We start from the raw sequence: 18,666 nt of genomic DNA, 5'->3' as shown, positions 1-18,666 counted from the left end.
CAGCGAGTAACTAACGATATTTCAGTGTGTTTCATCCCCTACGCGGACAGGATCTTGCGACTCTTTGGACAGTTTCATGTACTAGTTATTGACTGTGCTATTGCAAATGATTACACCACATCAGCCATAGAATATGTGTTCACATACTTACATATATAATTTTTTCTATCTCTTAAGAGCAATGATTGTGAGTCATCATTCTATAGAAACTGACATATTAAAATCCACATAATTCAGTTCTAACCAGTTTATCGATCGGTCGAAACCCTCAGCAACCTTAGAAAAATCATTGACTGCACGAAATAATCATGATGCTGTCAGACTTAACTTTTCATATAAATGACTTTGGCTATTTCTTTTAACTAACGTATAGATGTACGTTACCAATAATTTAGTTACCATTGCTTTCTTTTTACGACCAAATCATTAATTTGTTAAAAGAAAAATGCAAATGTAGACAATAAAATGTTTTCTTAAATGATTAATGCGTGATATAAAGATAGCGATCATAAATTAACATAACGAAATGCAGATTTTGTAATTTTTTCTACAATGCCACTACCTTCATTCCCGCATGAATCAACAAACAGAGCATTTTACTCTGTAACTAAAAACAAACATTCTTAAAGTATTGCATGAGCTAAGTACATGTATGTCCGGCCAACCCAATTTTAAAATGAATGCCGTTTTATGCGCTAAAATGATCGAGGTTTCAAAATTAATTCTGATTTTTTTTTCGACCCCCCCCCCCCCCCCCCATTATTCTTACATGTATGTGTTCGTAAGACGCTAAAATCAAAAGATCTCAATCTTTATTATGAATAAGACTACATTGGTATAGGGTCTCATCTTTTTTTATTTAGCAATGAGTTACGCTAGTGAATTGTCTTTTACCAACCTAGTTTACCGTTTTCAGGTAAATCAATCAAGCATGCGCATTAACCCGCTTCAACCTACATAATTTTCGGCAGTAACCTTCATGAAGACTCGGCTGACTTTTAAAGACTTAAAAAAAATTCAACTTTTTATTTAAGTTTTAGCATGGCATTTTTCTGGTGTCATTTGCTTGCAAAAAAGAAAAAGAAAAACTTAATGCTCCGATTTGACTTCAATTTTTTATTGAATTTCTTCTGCAGGCCTAACTTTGTTTATCTCAATTGTTAACAAAGAGTTTACCATATTTCAAATTATTTTAGTCATTGAAATATAATGAAATTTAATCATATAAAAGTATCTTTAAACTTGTAACTATTCTCAATTTATAAGTTTGTCAGTATGATCCATTTTACGTTGCACGACCTATAGATTGCATCCCATCAATCACTTGTCCGAAAATAGATTTCCTATTGCACTGAACCAGTTATCAAATGCATATTTACTAGTATGTGCTACTTTGAAGACAACGGTATATAATTGGCATTATATTCAAACTATGTAAATGACATTAACAATTTGATTTCTCATGCTGAAAAAAAAATGAACTTAATTTTTTTAACAGCTCTAAATAAATATTTTGTATTCAAGGAATGACATGTCATAATACAAATGAGTATTCAGTTTGTCTGCCAAAGAGAGCATTTTTTTTTGGAATAATTACAGATCCATGTATTTAGACTCATCGGCATGCGAAACAGTCGGTTGATATGTGGATATATTCAATCCCACTGTGTATCTTTTCCTCTATTTTTTTTTTAAAATATGAAATCTATTGTAATTCATGCAGAAACTGACAAGATTCTATAAATCTAAGCTACCCAGTAAAAAAAAAAACCCGACCCTGTCCCCATAATTATGATGTATGCACAATTTAATCGATCTTTATGGGATGAGAAAATAAAATGACAAGAAATTATATTGTATAGATCACACCATGCTTTCCAAAACTCTTAAACAAATAAGGAGAAAACACCATAATTGATATACCTGTATTTATTGCATTTATTTCTTTGTCACTAATTACCAGTATATCACGTTTACAATTCGACCACTCGGTTTGTACATACAGAACATGGATGAAATTCAAGTTCAGGATGCTACATAATTTACAATTCCCTCTTCAAAATCAATATTATACGGTGAACCGCCTAAGCTACGTGAATACACAATGATATATCACGTATAAATCTGTGTTTCTCCCTACCGGCGTATGATGGGTCATTGATCTACAAAACGTTCATTCATACCTCGCTACATTCGGAACTAATCATCATTTAAAAAATATTAACATAAATTGTTTATTTTTAAATTGTCCTAATGTTCCTTCGAATCAGTTCTGACGCCAACTTTAAAAATACTCCATGCAATATATGCATTGTATCGCATCAGGGGGGACTATTTTATGGCTACGTAATCATAAGTAAACGAAAGCAACCTCGATGTGTATTGAAGACATGCAAGATTTTATGCTAGTGTGATATGACCTATATTCATCGAACCTCCTCTCACACGAATAGTTGGCCGCAGAGCTTTCATTTCAAGGTATGTCATTTTTTTAAGACTTGGCTTTTATCAAAATACAATGTAATAAACATTGTTCCGCAAGTCTGCCCATTAAACATGGCTAACATTGTTTAAATTCGTTGTACAGAATGCTAATGTAATAATGTAAACAAGAGTGTGTAATGTTTACCTGAAGCAGAATGTATAAAACTGTGTAACGTCTCTTGTTAATGATTTTATTTATCTATTACGATGCTAACCATAAAGCACCAAGCGATAGAGAGATAGGTTTAGAGAGTGAGAGAAAAAAAAGAGAAAATAAAGGAAGAGAGTGTAAAAATGTGTAAATTCCTATCCTTCCTATAGAATAGAATGGCGTTCTGTCAATTATTTTTAGAATTCTGTTTGTTATTAGTTTGTGAAGGTCGTTTTTTTTCCAGAATATCTGGACCACTAACCGTCAATTGAAGCATGAGTGTGCTTTCGTGTGTGTCGACTGCATATTTAACTATTGAATGCATGCATGTTCTTTATAAATGAATAAAAAGGCCTTCTCTGGCTCTTGATTCCTTAGATTACACTACATGACTTCACATCGGCCAAGGATATTTATGGCGAATAGCTAATGCTATGTTTAATGCTGTTATTCATTGCCTCTTCATCGAAAATTCAACTTGTTGTGAGCACATGATATCATTCAAACTCAATGAAATTAAAGTAGATAGTATATTTTTTTACAGAGTTGAATAATGTTTAAATGTAGTTATAAGCTATATCATATCATGCATATACATGTACATCAGTGGCGTCGGAAGCATATTAAAATTGGGGGGGGGGGGGAGCTACACTTATCAAAAATCTTGACAGGCAAAAACAATTCTTCTGGTTATGGTTATGTATAACTTTGCAAAAGAAGGGGGGGGGGACTAGTCGAAAACTTTCACATTTTTTGAATTTTGGCAAATTGATTTTTAGGATATAATTGTCTTATGGACTCGCGATACGTTTTCGGACCCTTCAATATGACCATATGGACAAATAAGGGACCTAGTAGGACTTACGCTAAACCTGTAAAATAACCATCAATGAAATGGTTATGCTGTAATTTCCATTTCGTCTTTATCAATAATTTAACCTTAGTGTAAAACATATATGGCAAGAGGTGGAAAATTTCTTTAATTTTGGAATATCATGGAAGATAATAGTATTAGGGTTCCATTATGAAAATAATGTCAAAACTAGAAGGTTGAATAATATTTTGTCATTTATCTGCTTTTTAATTTATAAATACAAAATGTCTTGTAGAATAAATCAAGAAAGAATGTCAAAAGAAAATTTAAAATATTTTGTGAAAAATAACTTAATTGTGGAAAATTGTGTTCTTAAAAAAGCTGGAAGTATTACATGTTCTGATGATATGTACTATACTTTAAGTAATTATATTATGTAACTTGTGTGTGAATCCCTTGTCTCTTGTCTTTGTGGAAAAGATTGTATATATATATTATATCTTGTAATACTAATGTTTAAGCTATATTTGATATTGTATTTCTGTTGAAATTTGAAATAAATTATGGAAAATTTAAAAAAAAAAAAACAAAAACAAAACCTTAGTGTCTCCAAGTGTTACGAATAATTAAGTTTGATTGACTGTTTCAAATCGATAATCTGGTAGGTAAGTATGTAAATAATTTCTCTGGGAGGATGCATAATTCAAGCTTTATTCAAGGCCGAAGACGCTTGTGTTTAAACCTATATAGTATTATACATGTACCATGAAATATTTTGAACAACACTTGAAATTATCATATTACGAATATAATGTCATTTCATGTATGAAGATCAAAAGAATTGCCAACTGTATATATGTCATGAAAGAATTGAGAGTGCATTTATGATTAATCACGTTAAAACAATCCAGAAGTAAGTCGTACTATAAACCCTTTAATTATTCCACTTGACACTTATATTTTCACATGACATTCATATTTTCTCATGACATTCATATAAGTTAATGTTGGTTCTGTTTTCTGCAAGAAGCCACTTAAAAGTATTTGTAAAATTTGTAAAGTAATTTGAAATTTTTGATGCGGTGAATGAAGCTCGCCCAGTGTAACGCTTGCCATTGCTCTGTGATGGAACAAATAGTAGAATAAGCATTAACATGTATCTTTCAGCAAAAATATGAGAAAACTTCTCTCAATACCGAGGCATGGGGTGGTTGTCTCTTTCAAACAATCCACGGCCACGGCACAGCGTAAGGAGAACCTGCCAGATGACACACCCACACAGCCTAAACCGTTCACAGATATACCAGGACCAACGGGGATGTACAATTTGCCTGTACTTGGGAATGCCTTTCATTTTGCTCCTTATCGTAAGTTTACTATTTATTTTTGTTGCCGGGAGATATTCTTGTATTAAAATTAAAAAAATAAGAAATGCAACCCCCCCCCCAAAAAAAAAACAAACCAAAAAACAACAACAAAAACAAAACAAAACAAAACAAAACAAACAAAAAATCCCTCCAAAGAGAAAACTATGCTAATTATTGACTTGTACTTGAAAACTCCTATCAATTTGCTCCTTATTTCAAGTTTATTCTTTGTCTTAAGTTTTCATTGTTTTTTTAAACACAAGTAATTAAAGGGTTTTAATTAATTTTAAAATGCATGATTGACAAATAAAATTATCAGTATATAATTGATATGGTTGTACAGAATGATACATTGTTTGAAAAATATGATCTATATATATTTGATAATTTTAGATTAAACGTCTTCATTAATTTAAAAGATTCAGAAATGATATTTAATTGTTATAAAATGATGAAATTTGATTTTTTAGTGAAAAGTGGGGACTCCCACTTATATTTCCGGGAACTACACAAGCAGTATGGTAAGATTGTGCGAGTTCGTCTGGGACCTAACCAAACCGTGATGTTATTCGATCCCGAACTAATCAGTCAAACCATAGCGAACGAGGGTGCCTATCCAGTTCGTCGTTCAGTCCCCATCATGGAAACATACGTAAAACGAACAAAGAGAAACATGCTTAGTGTACAGTACGTCCATTCTATACATAATCTATTACCGTAATTTAACTGGTTATTGCCTCGATAATCTAATTTTTGGTGGGTTTTCTTGCGATCACTTAAACGTCGAGAAATGCCTACGTAGGAAACATATTCGGTACTTTTTGTTATTAAAGACTTTTTAATCGCACAAAAAAACTTTAGCAAATAAAGAAAGAGTGTCATATTTTTCTTATTTCGCATTTTTGCGACACGCAAAAAAAAAACCAAACCAAAAACAAAAACAAAATACCAAAAAAAAAAACCCCCAACAAAAACAAACCAAACAAACCACAAAACAAAACACAAGCGATTGTACGGCAATTTGTTTCATTGAAATACATATCTGATTTTATTAATAATGTTTGATTTTACGAGGAACGGACCGGACTGGCAGAGTTACCGTAGTGCAGCACAACAGAGTGTCAAACCAACCATCATAAAGAACTACATAGAACCACAGGCTCAGTGTGCAGACGACCTTGTCACGTGGATAGAACAATATGGCAACAACAATCCCGAGGTCAAATTCGCATTTATGTGCTATTCTGCTGATGGTAATGCAAGTGATTCTTAACATGTGCAATTGTTTAATTTAAAGCATGCTTTAATTTTACGTATGTTACACGATGTGGCATATACCTTGGGACAGTTTGTTATATCATACGATATAAATAAAACTTGGATAGCCAATCAAATGAGGCAGTACAATCAAAATCACATTATAAGATTAGAATTTAACCATAGAAATTACCAAAGATGATCTTTATTTTCTTAGCAAATGCCGTATTGACGTTTGACAAAAAGATTGGATTTTTAAAGAATAGTGAAAATCTCGACCCTGAACTTGAACTTTTCTTGAACAGCATCAGGCAGTTTATGGCACTGATAGGCCAAAGTATCTTTTCCTTGCCATGGTATAGACTTTGGCGGACAAAACTCTACATGGATTTCGAGAACGCCACCAATAATGTCTATAGGTACGTAATGTGTGTAGTCAGTAACTTAAGGTCAGACGCGACCTATCTTCCTTTTTTTTTTTGCATTTTCTCCACAATGTGAAGATTTTCACTTAGTAATTTTATAATTATATTTTTATGTTATATGATATTATTTAGATAAAAAGAGTTCAATTGAAAATGTATAGTATGGCTTTATCAATAAGCACTCAAGTGCATTTAGCGTGCTATTTTAAGAAAAATTCGAAATATTCTAGCTCCGAAAAGAGCCTGGTAATGTACCCTGAATTTTTGGGAATTAACAGGTTTAAATATTAATAAATAAGGAATAAAATATCAAGGAAAATTATATAATATTGAGGAACGCCTCGTGTTTTCTTAATGACAGTTTCAGTTCTTTGAATTTTCTGTTATCCTACCATACTCATCGGGAAACTGATCGTCGGCGTCATATAACGTTTACCATTTTGTAAAAAGTATGTTCTCTCAAGAACTACAATGCTACAACTTGTGATGTCCTATAGTAAAATATCTAAATTGTTCAAACTGTGACCGCTAGACCAACACATATACTAGGGGCATATGAGGAGGGTCAAAATTAAACCAAGTAAAAATATAAGGAAAACTCTTTTCAAGAGCTACAATTTGTGATACAGTAAATATGTACATTTTGTATAATAGCACGGTTTCAAGCTGGGTAAATGTAGTAAAGCAGATTGATGACCAACATGTAGCATCAGAATATCTACACTATATGTCCTATATTTTTGTTAATGATAATATAACAAATGAAAGAAAAATATGTGTGATGGTGATATACTGTGTTATTGTAAGAAAATATATTTGATGTAACCATCCATACAGATTTTGAGCGATATATGTTTGAATTCAGTCATAATTTCCTCATTACTTTTTCGAAATTTTACTCATTTAAATTTCATTTAACTTAAAACTGACTTATATGAACGCTTAACCAGTGATAGACTGATACTCAAATTTTGGTTGACTATTAGAAATGCCTTTATTAAGAGGACATGTGGTGATCACGAACAGTAGTCCAAAATAAAAATAAAAATAGGTGCAGGGCCAACACAGACCTCTAAAAAATTGGAGGTAGGATCAGGTGCCATGTCGGAATAAGCATCCTAATTTAAGCATACAATTGAAGCATTTTACATATTAAAAACGGAATAATAAATTTTGACCAAAATTGTGACCAGGCTTCTCAAAGTAGCTCAGTCTACTTTGCCACTATGGCCATGTAATGCATTGCATTAAATATTTCATTCTCCGGCGAAGGATATCCCAGTAAAATTGATATTCATTCCTAAATGTTTTATAATAATGTAACACAATGAAAAAAGTTACGCTCTTATAAAGGTTACAAAAACAAAGATGGTGACTTCCTAGGACTTTCCGACAAACGGAAATCAAGCAATAAATGTGACAGGAGCTATCATTAAATTTTTTTATTAAATTTTAGAATAAGTGAAAAGTTTATAGGGGAAGCAAGAATTGAATTACTTCAGAAAAGTAAAAATGGCGAATTTGACATAGCCGAAAGTGACCTGACCGTGTTGAAATGCCTTCTTCAAGATAATCGATTAACCAATCAAACCATAACGGATGTAATGGCAGCGTTCCTGTTTGCAGGTGTAGAACAGGTAAACTAACTCTCTCTCTCTCTCTCTCTCTCTCTCGATCGATCGATCGAAATTCGCGCGCATATTCCTGTTGGATCTTAACATCATTCCAGATTTGGGTGTAAGTTATTTTTTAGAAATACATGTACTGCAATGATTTTTGTTCATAAATATATACTATTAACTATCTGTGTGCGTTCTACTATCGTCCGAATTCATGTCAATTTAATCAGAAATTTTAAGAAAAAGTGAAAGAGTTTTACTTCAAAATGTAAAATTTTTAGTACATGGTGTATTTTATTACTTAATAGCATTAATGTAACAAACTGCAGTGATTATATTCCCCCTAAAGGTATCCCAGGCTTTGATATGGATGTTTTGGTTGCTTGGAAAGTCTCCCGAGAAGCAAGCAAAGCTTTATGAAGAAATTTCTTCTAACATAGGCTCATCCCCAGTCACTGCCGCAAACCTCGGATACTTACCTTATCTAAAGGCCTGCGTCAAGGAATCATTCAGGTTTAGAACTCTAACATTAATAGTTCATCTTATTTTTTTAAATGAAGTTGAATACGCATTGCAAATGAATGAAATAAAAATTTTTTTCTCATAGATGTGTTCCACCGGTGGCTTCCGGTACAGCAAGAGTTCTTCAACTTGATACGGAAATAGGAGGGTATTTGATTCCCAAAGGGGTGAGTAGCATTCAGTTAGAGAATTACTGTGGAATCATTTTCATTCGAGGGTGCTAATTTTCGTGGATTTTAGGGAATTTTGCTCATTCATGAAGATATATTTGCGTCAGTTTTCAGTTTCAGTAAGAAAACTAACACTTTTCAGGGTTTTTTCAGTCGAGGATGTAATTTCGTGGGGCAGGGGTGGAGTGGGTACCCTCAAACACCAAAACAAATTCAAATGATTCCACAGTATTTAATTTTAGAAACAGTACAGACAATTATATCCTCGCCAGGCTGATGTTTACTCATTGTGATTGTTACAATATTTTCTTTAAGGAGGCTAGATGGCCAATAAATGACCCATCAGATATGCCTTAAAATTTTACATATGCTAGTTTTGGCCATAAACGATTTATAGAAGAAGAAATATTCCAAATAATTTGGATTTTTAAAAAATTGAATTTGAGTATTTTATATATCTAGAGTGTGCAGACCCTCGTCTACATGAGATTAATTTAGTCTTCGAATGACCGATAAATGAATAAAATCTGTATATATACGGTAAAAAAATTATAAAACGTACAAAATGATATAGAAGTTTCTAAATTAACCATTCTAGCTACTGTAGGTTATTTTTACTTTATTGAATTATGTAATCTTTGCTTTGCTGTAAGTGTGGCTTTATTAATGTACATTTTTGCATAAAAATATCGCAAACGTTTAGGATCGGCCAAAATAATCATTGAACAAGTTCCAAATTGTGTTGTTTACAAATTCTATAGTGATCATGTAGGATTTAGTAATGACTCTGTTGCTAAGAAAATATAAGTAAAAATTTCCATTTTCAATAAGTAATGGATTTCTTGTGTTCTTATTTAAATCAGTGTATACAAAATGTGTCACCTCTGCCTGTTAAGAGTTAGCTACAATTGTGAAGAATTCAAAGTATTTTAGACATTACATTATAACCAGCTATTATATATTTTGCACGGCCTCAGTTTGAAATTGTAAAAGTGGCTGGTTTGCTTTTATCTCCAGACAACTGTAATGTTTGGCAACAACACATTATCGATGTCAGAAGAACAGTTTGCAAACCCTGAAGAGTTTCTACCTGAGCGCTGGTTAGACTCAAACGACCCCCAGAAACAGAGACAAATGGGTATGTGTGTTTTGCCATTCGGGATAGGAAAAAGAAACTGTATGGGGAGGCGATTCGCCGAACAGGAAATCCATTTGGCAACAATTAAGGTAATTTGCATATTATTTTTTCAATGAAAAGATGTGATTTCTAATGCATGTATACTGTAAATTTTGAATATTATTTATATACAATATACATAACACTTTAAAAATGTTAGCCTTTGTTTAAACTACGATACCTAATATTTAAAATATCTTTCTTCCGCTGTTTCGAATGATTAATATTTTCCAGATTTTGCAAAATTTCCATGTTGAAGTGACAGATGACTGCCGTTATGCTAAGCCTACTTACACAACATTTGCTGAGCCAGACCGACCAATCAAATTCATTTTCGATAAAAGATGAAATCAAAGGAATTGTTATTTATTTAATAATGAACTGTACATATCTTCTTTTTTTTAAAGAAAAATGATTTACAAATTGCTCTTGTTTATGATGCACATTAAAGAACATAAAAATGAGACAATGATTGGAGAAAAGATGGTTGTTACATGTAATGAACAATTTATAAAATTACAAACATTTGATAATAATGCTAGATGCAAACATATGACCATTTTAACAAATAAGTCACCTTATTAAAAATACTATTACTAAATTTAGTATTTTATTGTACATCGATTACACATGAATTTTATGTTTGCCTAAAACCGAATATTCGTGCAAGTGCTAAAATGACATTCTTGCACAAGTTCAAAGTGCTATCCCTCACAAAGAAACCGTAAATGCCATATTATATGTATTGGCTGTATTTATTGAGATATGTTAATTAAAACAACCCCTAATGGCAATTTGAACTCCTTTATGGTTTGAACAAAAATCCTTTTGAATTTCAAAGTAAGAAATGCATGTTCTAAATCAAACTCCTGTAAGAAATATCTTCAAAACTACGGAAGGATTTACAGATTTAAAGGATCTTCTGTAGTTCATATAGGAAAACATTTATCCTTTTGGTTTAATTATCATATCCAAGTACATGATTTTGAAGGTAAATACTCAACCAGTGAAGGGAGAAAATTGGTTAAATTCTCTTTGGGCAATGGTCTATGATATGAAATAAATAGTGTTTTTTTTTTATAGAAACCACACCTTAACCGGATGCCAGAAAACAATGTACCACTAACAAAATTAAATGTGCTAAAAATGAGATGAGAATAAATAAAATTATTTTAATCAAATATATTAGAAAATCAATGTTAAAACAATTTTATTCTAAGATTAAACTATATAGGAAGTACAATGCAACAAAAAGCAAAACACATCATCATATTTGCTAAATATTCAAGCATTCAGTTTCCTCTTAAAATATTCCAGTTTTGAACTTTAACTTTTTTATCTTAAAATTATTGATCTTAATATTTCTAATGTAGATTATTGGAAATTTGAATTTGAGTTCCATTATTTCCTTAGCCATGGTTTGCACCTACTTCTCAACCGTATGTTCATATTCATTTTTAGTTGCAAGGTTCAGGGAAAGTCTGTTAGAAACAAAAAGCATGTATATTCACAATGATCGGTCAAAATATGAAGTTAAGTGTAAAGGATGATGATGATGATATAATATATTCTGGTATTCAAGATACGGTGTTTAGATTTCTTTAACTTTTGAACTCCTCTCGAATTTCTATAGGCGCGAGTATGCAGCACCTTTTCCTTCCTGTGTTACAGTAGCTGGAAGAGTCCCAAATCTACCAAACAAAAACAATTCGCCAGAATATCAATCAATCAATCAATCAATCAATCAATCAATCAATCAGCAAATATAATCAATCAAGCAAAAGGACAATTGAAAATGATTTAAATCTACTCCACTAAATGGGTGAACAACATTTTACAGACTTACTCTAAATCTGCAGGTGAGATGTACCCTCCATGTACTTCACCAGGTGTAGCATCAGGTGGAGGAGACCTACAATTTTTTTTTTAAATAAATAGACAAAAAATAATAACCTTTTAATCCACCACATTTTTTTTACCTGTCTTTTTTTTAATGTAGAATGTAAGAGAAAGAAGTGCGGAAGCCATGATATATATGAAGCGGTGCATGTAATGTTAATAGTGATCCCCCCCCCAAAAAAAACCCCCCAAAAAACCCAATAAAGAAACAAACTATAATTGTTTTTTTTTTACCACATCTTAATCTATTTTTTGTGGGGATTTAGAATGGTCCGAAAATTGTGATGAATATGATGTTAATAGTGACATATTTATACAAATCTTGTTCCATAGCACACAATATGCATGAAACAACTGTAAAAATTGATCGAGGTCTGATAAAGGGTGTACGACAAGTATTGAATAGTGTAAATTTTAACTATAAACAATGTGTGAAAGCTTATATGTATGTCTTTTGTAAAACACAATAATTTAATTCTGGGTGTAACGCGCTTTCTGATTGGCTAAAAAATTATTTTATATCGTATAAAAAATGTTGCCTACGTCATAGTAAGACTAACGTCAAAAACGTATCAATACGCCTGACGTTACGTTTGAATTTTGTATAATTTTACGTCATTTTAAAGGTCAAATGACCGTATTTATCTACAATGAAGAGAAAAAAAATTAAATTATAAGCAATGAATTAAATATTTATTAGTTTTATACGATATAAAATGGTTTGAAACAGTTTACGCTTTTTTATAAACCGCTTCGCGGTTTATAAAGCGTAAACTGCCTCAAACCATTTTATATCGTATAAAACAAATAAATATTGAATTCATTCCTTAAATACAAATAAAAAAAAAATGGGGTATTATAATCAAATATTGTTTGAAAACTACTCCCAAAACACCGAAGCGGCAAAAGTTAGATCAGATTTACAACGAGTATATATAGAATTAACGTATTTGGATGCTTTCTGACGAAAGGCAAAGTTGTAATGAGATCGGTCTTAATGAGATACTATAACGTACTATTTTCAGTTCAATTCAAAAAAGCTATTTGGTGTACATGCAGTTTGTCTAAAGGATTATTATAACAGCGACTCCGGCTTCTTAGAATAGATGATCAGAAAATGAACAGTTATTTCCAAAATTTCATAATAGTTAATTGGCCGGAGGCGGGAGGACACAAACATCGTAATCAAAGGATGATCCCTCCGAATGTCTCCGATCTAAATTGTATGTAGTATATGTGATCACTGTCTCGTTTAAGAAATTAAATACATAGCAAAATGCATAGCAATAGAAATTAATCAGGTTGGGTTGAGACGAAGCTGCTCTACTATAATCAGTATTATACTTAAATAATGACAACATACTAATTGAACTTTACATAGCAGTCGATTTAATGCGAACCAAATATAACAGACTTTAGTAAAATACATCTTTGCAAGTTCAAGGGAGGACAGAGTAAAGTTAAATACCTGTTTTCAATTAATATATCGTTAGTTGCAGTGCTTTCTTGTGTTCTCTTTCTCTGCCTGATCATAACAAAAGACGACACAGCGAATGCTGTACTTAACAGTATACAGACCACTGCGACGGGCATCCAAATATTGACAGCACAAACCGTTTTTTCATCACTCTGCTGACATATTTCGATATACCCACACTGATCGCAGCCAGTGAATATTCTCTCCGTATTTTTAACATAGATGGAGACAAAAGAGGTCATGTTTGGATAATTTGGTCTTGCCGTGTTGATAACGGTACAGGTATAGGTCCCTGCATTTTTTGTTTGAATCCTTTCGAACAAAAGCTTAGTTTTATTAGAGTGTTCGATTTTTGGCATTTCTTCGGATTTGTTGTCTGGCCGAAAGCTCCAAGTGAAGACAGGTGGTGGATTACTAGCTGTAGTGCACTCTATTTTGAGGGGGTCCCCGATAGAATATACTGACTTGTAAGGTATCAGAGTGATTTTAGGCTTGTCTGGTCCATCTGTTATGAAATTACAAAATCATGTTTTCCATAAAAATTTTATGCACATATAATTTTCTCTTATATATCAAGGCAATAACATGTTTTTAAAATTTACTTGAAAAATTTAAAGTGAATATGCTAGCAATTTCAATAACCTTCATACATATAATTATTAACGCGGGTCTGTTTTATTTTTCCTCTAACATATAAAGATCATCTAACTAGAGCAAAGTTTTAAAAATTAGTCCAAAATTGGAAAATTATTTTATTTAACCCAAAATATGCGTACATGTATCAATAAAAATTGCTTTGCTTGTTGTCATTTCACTGAGTTTTGTTTTGTTCATAAAAATATCTTATAAAGTACGATATTTTTAACGATGAAATATTAAAAATATGATAATTGGTCTGATACTTTTCAGTAAGAATAAATTAAAATGACATCATCTGAATTATTTCAAAATGAATTAAATCTAAGAGAAATTCAATGAAATAAATAAATTTGTTTTTCTAAGCAGTAGAATTTACTTTTGTTTGTAATCCTTAGTTCTTTTTAAATAAAAACGAAAAAGATTTTATCGGTTTAAAACAATAGAATTGGAAACCATTTGAATTCATGAATTTGAAAGGATTGGGCTCTAATCGTTCAAAAATAATGAGGCATGGTTTTCGCCCACATAATTCTATCTAGTTTTGAAAAAAAAATATGCCAATATGCAACTAAAGTATCCTATAGAAAAAAAAGCTAGCAAATATATGTGAGCAAATAAACATCGAAAGAATATGGCATGATTGTATGAACATCGGTCACTTTCGGCAGAATGTTAATTTTTTTATCAAGTGAAACATCTAGTAAAAGTAATCGTATGATATGTCCAGCGAGTTCACGGCAGGTAAACAACAAGCGTATATAAAGAAAAAATGGCACTTGGGTTTGAGCATATTTAAAGAAAATACTATAATTTGACAGCAAGGTACATTTTCACCTATTTACTTATCTGTAAAGATACAGTGACCTGTCGGAATTAATTGTACCAATAGTGCTCGTAAATGTTCTCCCCTGCGAATGTGTTCGGAATGATTTCTTTATCGTTGCTAAGTATGTAATAAATCCAGAGGTGCTCGAATGGAAGTTCACGGGATTTTCCAGAGATTTGCTCAGTTCCCGTAAAATTTCGAGCGGAAGTATAAGTGTTCGGATAATATTCTCAAAATACGTAAGTACTGGTCGTTTTTCATATCATATCCTACTTTGATTTATGTTAAAATATATAAATCTATTAAGATATATGTCTTATTTCACCATCTCGCAGTTATTTAAACTAAACGATGATATTCAGAGCAGAGTTATCGTTCGTGTTCAACCACTCCACACGTGGTTTAAAATATAAACTTTGGGTTGCTTTATAAAATCATAGCTATGTTTGATGCATCTGGTGTGCAATACCATGCTTTTTATAAAAAATGTGTGTCTATTGTGTATAAAAACTTAGTATATTAAGTCATTTTCAAGGAACATTCTGCATAAAATGGTACAGTCGGTTTCACTTTAATGCTATTTCTAGGCCAGGCACGAATAGAAAATTCATGCTTAGGGGAATTGCTACTAAGCAGTTAAATGTTGCAACAACAGGAAAAAACCTATATATTCTTTTGTCACATTTATGTCTAGAACTCATCTTTATCTACCTATTAATGAAGATAACATCTAAAATCAATAATTAAAACGTCTTGATTTTATATTTCACTACAAGTACCTAGATTCTAGGAAATATACTATAAACACGAGGCACGATTTTTACTGCGAAACTAAAAGGGTCAAATAAAACCACGTGGTCTAAATTTAAATGACAATAACATTTGCAGGGATGTGTAACTGCGTATTCATTGTGGATAAATACAAAATCAGCTTTTAATTTATTCATTCATTTCCTGTAGATTTACTAAAGATTATTTTACATATATCACAGATCATCCTATCTGATCTTTCTGTGTTCTATTTGCAGACATCAAGTGTCCAACTATAATTTGAATAAATATTCTTAAAGAAGCTTCCTTTACACTGCCTTTATATTAAGCTGATGCCTAGTGTTGGAACTCTATCCTTCCTTTAAAATAACAAATTTACTGTAATTGAGTTTTTTGCTTGTGAAAACGATTTCATGAGAGCTATATGCAATTGAACAATGCTTTCTGTTCTTCTGTCACGACCAGTTGTCGTCGTTTATTGATACTTAAACACAAACGTCAAATGCACAGTTGCTTGAGGACAGGACCCCCCCCCCCCCCCCCCCCCCCCCCCAGTATATAGACCCCCGAGAATTTATTCATTTTTTTTTTTATTAAATTATCCTTTTAGGACATATTTCTAATCTAATTTATTCAGTCACTGCCCAAAATTACCTAAAACAAACATTTTTGAAAAATCAGACCCTCTGTGTATATAATACAAGAAGGTTGCTAACTTCGTCCATCTAGAATCAACGGAAGTAAGGGTTTATCGCAAGAAAGATAACTCGTGACATTAATTTTTTTATTTTCTCTCTTTGTCTTCCATTGTAATCAGTATGAGTGCCTTCTTTTTGATTTTCCAGTACCCAAGACGATAAAAAAGTGTTCATGTCTTCGCGGCTTGATTAAAATTCATACTTCTAATGAATTGTATTTTTTTCGAGTATGAGTGCAATTGCTCTGTTTACGAGCGGAGTTATCTTCCTTGCGATAAACCCTCACTTCCGTTGGTTCTAGATGGATGGTTCAAAACTTGCAACTTGTCAGTGAAAATTGTCCTAATTCACCAAATAAATGTATTAACACGGGCATGGCATGCAGATATTCAGTGAAGGGAATTATCGGGCTACGACATAAAGTCACCGTTTTTACTGGTAGATGTAGTTTGATAGTACATTTCAACAAATATTCATCGGCAGTGCCTCTCGGCTGGCAGACGAAGTTAGCAACCTTATACATGTACATTTATACTCTGTCCCGATTTTTTGCTTCCACCACTTTTTGCTTGATATTTCAATAACAGTAAATACCTTTGTGCTCAAACCACGTTCATCCACTAATATGAAAAATGTCCAGATTATCTATTTTGAAACGCCCCCTCTACCGCTTCAGGTTTCAATACACAATCCAAAAATTGAAAGTCTACGGAAATTTTGCATTGCATCAGCCATTAATAAGCCCAGATGATAATGTTAAAAAATTGCGCGATGTATTCCGAGTGTATTTCGAATGGAGAAAAGATGTAAACATTTCCCATTACAAATCTCCGTAAAAAAATTGTTTTCGTTCCTGTGAAATTTTATGAGTGAAAAGGGATAATTGTTCAATGAAGATATCTTGGATATATTCTCTTTCATCGATTTCAATTGTATTTCTTTCACAGGTATGTGTATTTTTATTAAAAATCATCAAAAATTGATGGAAGCAATAACTTGGGACGGACTATAGAGGGTCTGATTTTTTAAAAAATGTTTGTTATAGGTAATTTTATGCAATGAATGTATAAAGTAGATTAGAAATATGTTCTAAAAGGATAATTTAATATAAAAAAAATGAATAAAGTCCTGAGGGTCTATATACTTTGGTGGTGGTGGGTGGGGGGGGGGGGGGGGGGGGGGTTGGTCCTGTCCTCAAGCACCTGTGGTCAAATGCAGGAATCTGACGTTGGATTTACTACGAATACGATCCATCATCACCCATATATATGCATATGTATTAGACTGTGAATTACCGTATTTCATACGATCTTCAGTCAGGTCTATGTCTCAACACTGTTAGATAATGCATTTAAAACATAATTCAAGTTAATAAATATACGCTGCAAAATAAAATAAATCTATACATACACAACACAGTAATTTTTGGCAACACTTTGCTCGGTCCTGGATTTTTGGTAAAGTTGTTTTGTGATGAACATCGGAATACGGCTCCATTGTCTTCTCTTGTTACAGTGAACGTAACATTTACATATTCCATACAGTCTTCTGATTTAATGTTCGTATAGTTTGATGTGTAAATCAGCTCAGATGAATTGGTTTGAAAACTTTTAGAAATTTGAATATTTCCCCGTGGTCTTCCGACGTCGGCATTGCATGTCAAAGAAATTGATTGCGTCTCTTCTAGCTCTTCTGGATGCACCAAAAACTCTGTAGGCTCTCTTGCTTCTGCAGTTCCTAGAAAGTTATATAGAAATATAAATATATATATTGATCTCATACGTGTGGTGTATACTACCCGTGTGATAAACCTTTGCTTTATCAAATTGGTGATGCTTTATCATATACTTCCGGTCCAAACTATTTTTGACACAACCCCTCGCTTCTACGCTTCAGTGGCTTATTTTCAAAGATTTGCTAGTACTTTCAATATAACTATATCTTAGTCTAACTACCAAAAATTGACATAAAATGTCAATTTTTGGTAATAGATATAGTTATTGGTAGTAGATATTGTTAATTTTTGAATTTTGTCAAAGATTTAATTGTATCATGGATGCGGCATTTTCTCTTTGAAGTTGTGAACTTAATAAATCCAGTTAAAGGAAGTGAACATGAAAAAATTATCAAGGGCTAAAATTTGTCTGTTTGATGTGTATAATGATATCTGAAAACCGTTTAGACAGAGCTTTCCTCAGTAAAAAGATATACCACTTAGAATAACTAATTCTTGCAATCCATGTGCGCTGCCATATTGTTAAAATCATTACCTCCCTGCTGGGTTATCTCTAAGCATCTAAGAGAGGGCAGCACTGATGCTGCCGTCAGTGAGACACATTGCATTTTTACACACGTTTAGTAACAGAGATA

The 18,666-nt window shown here is 32.3% G+C and overlaps 2 protein-coding genes across 2 annotated transcripts; one reads left to right on the top strand and one right to left on the bottom strand.

The window, feature by feature from the left end:
• Nucleotides 1-2,269: 2,269 nt before the first annotated feature.
• On the top strand, nt 2,270-11,050 carry LOC105332812 (cytochrome P450 10). The gene is made up of 10 exons (XM_011435534.4): nt 2,270-2,478; nt 4,617-4,816; nt 5,287-5,503; nt 5,891-6,069; nt 6,291-6,492; nt 7,955-8,135; nt 8,467-8,630; nt 8,725-8,806; nt 9,827-10,036; nt 10,221-11,050. The coding sequence occupies exons 2-10, from the start codon at nt 4,624-4,626 to the stop codon at nt 10,332-10,334; spliced, it is 1,542 nt and encodes a 513-aa protein (XP_011433836.3). The 5' UTR covers nt 2,270-2,478; nt 4,617-4,623; the 3' UTR covers nt 10,335-11,050.
• A 507-nt stretch (nt 11,051-11,557) lies between these two features.
• On the bottom strand, nt 11,558-18,028 carry LOC105330105 (vascular endothelial growth factor receptor 2). The gene is made up of 4 exons (XM_066070892.1): nt 17,707-18,028; nt 13,354-13,867; nt 11,833-11,898; nt 11,558-11,677 (listed from the first exon to the last, which is right to left on the bottom strand). Exons 1-4 carry the CDS (start codon nt 17,834-17,836, stop codon nt 11,614-11,616), a joined length of 774 nt encoding a protein of 257 aa, XP_065926964.1. The 5' UTR covers nt 17,837-18,028; the 3' UTR covers nt 11,558-11,613.
• Nucleotides 18,029-18,666: the final 638 nt, after the last annotated feature.

The sequence above is a fragment of the Magallana gigas genome, chromosome 9, assembly GCF_963853765.1.
Source record: "Magallana gigas chromosome 9, xbMagGiga1.1, whole genome shotgun sequence".
NCBI lineage: Eukaryota > Metazoa > Mollusca > Bivalvia > Ostreida > Ostreidae > Magallana > Magallana gigas.
This window is presented reverse-complemented; position numbering and strand designations above follow the sequence as displayed.

Coding starts and splice junctions, on each gene's coding strand:
- LOC105332812 (XM_011435534.4), top strand. CDS start 4,624: ATGAGAAAACTTCTCTCAATACCGAGGCATGGGGTGGTTGTCTCTTTC. Junction 4,817..5,286: donor CTTTCATTTTGCTCCTTATC/GTAAGTTTACTA, acceptor TTGATTTTTTAG/TGAAAAGTGGGGACTCCCAC. Junction 10,037..10,220: donor TCCATTTGGCAACAATTAAG/GTAATTTGCATA, acceptor AATATTTTCCAG/ATTTTGCAAAATTTCCATGT.
- LOC105330105 (XM_066070892.1), bottom strand. CDS start 17,836: ATGGAATATGTAAATGTTACGTTCACTGTAACAAGAGAAGACAATGGA. Junction 13,868..17,706: donor GCCAAAAATTACTGTGTTGT/GTATGTATAGAT, acceptor ATTTCATAACAG/ATGGACCAGACAAGCCTAAA. Junction 11,899..13,353: donor GATATATTAATTGAAAACAG/GTATTTAACTTT, acceptor AAAAAATTGTAG/GTCTCCTCCACCTGATGCTA.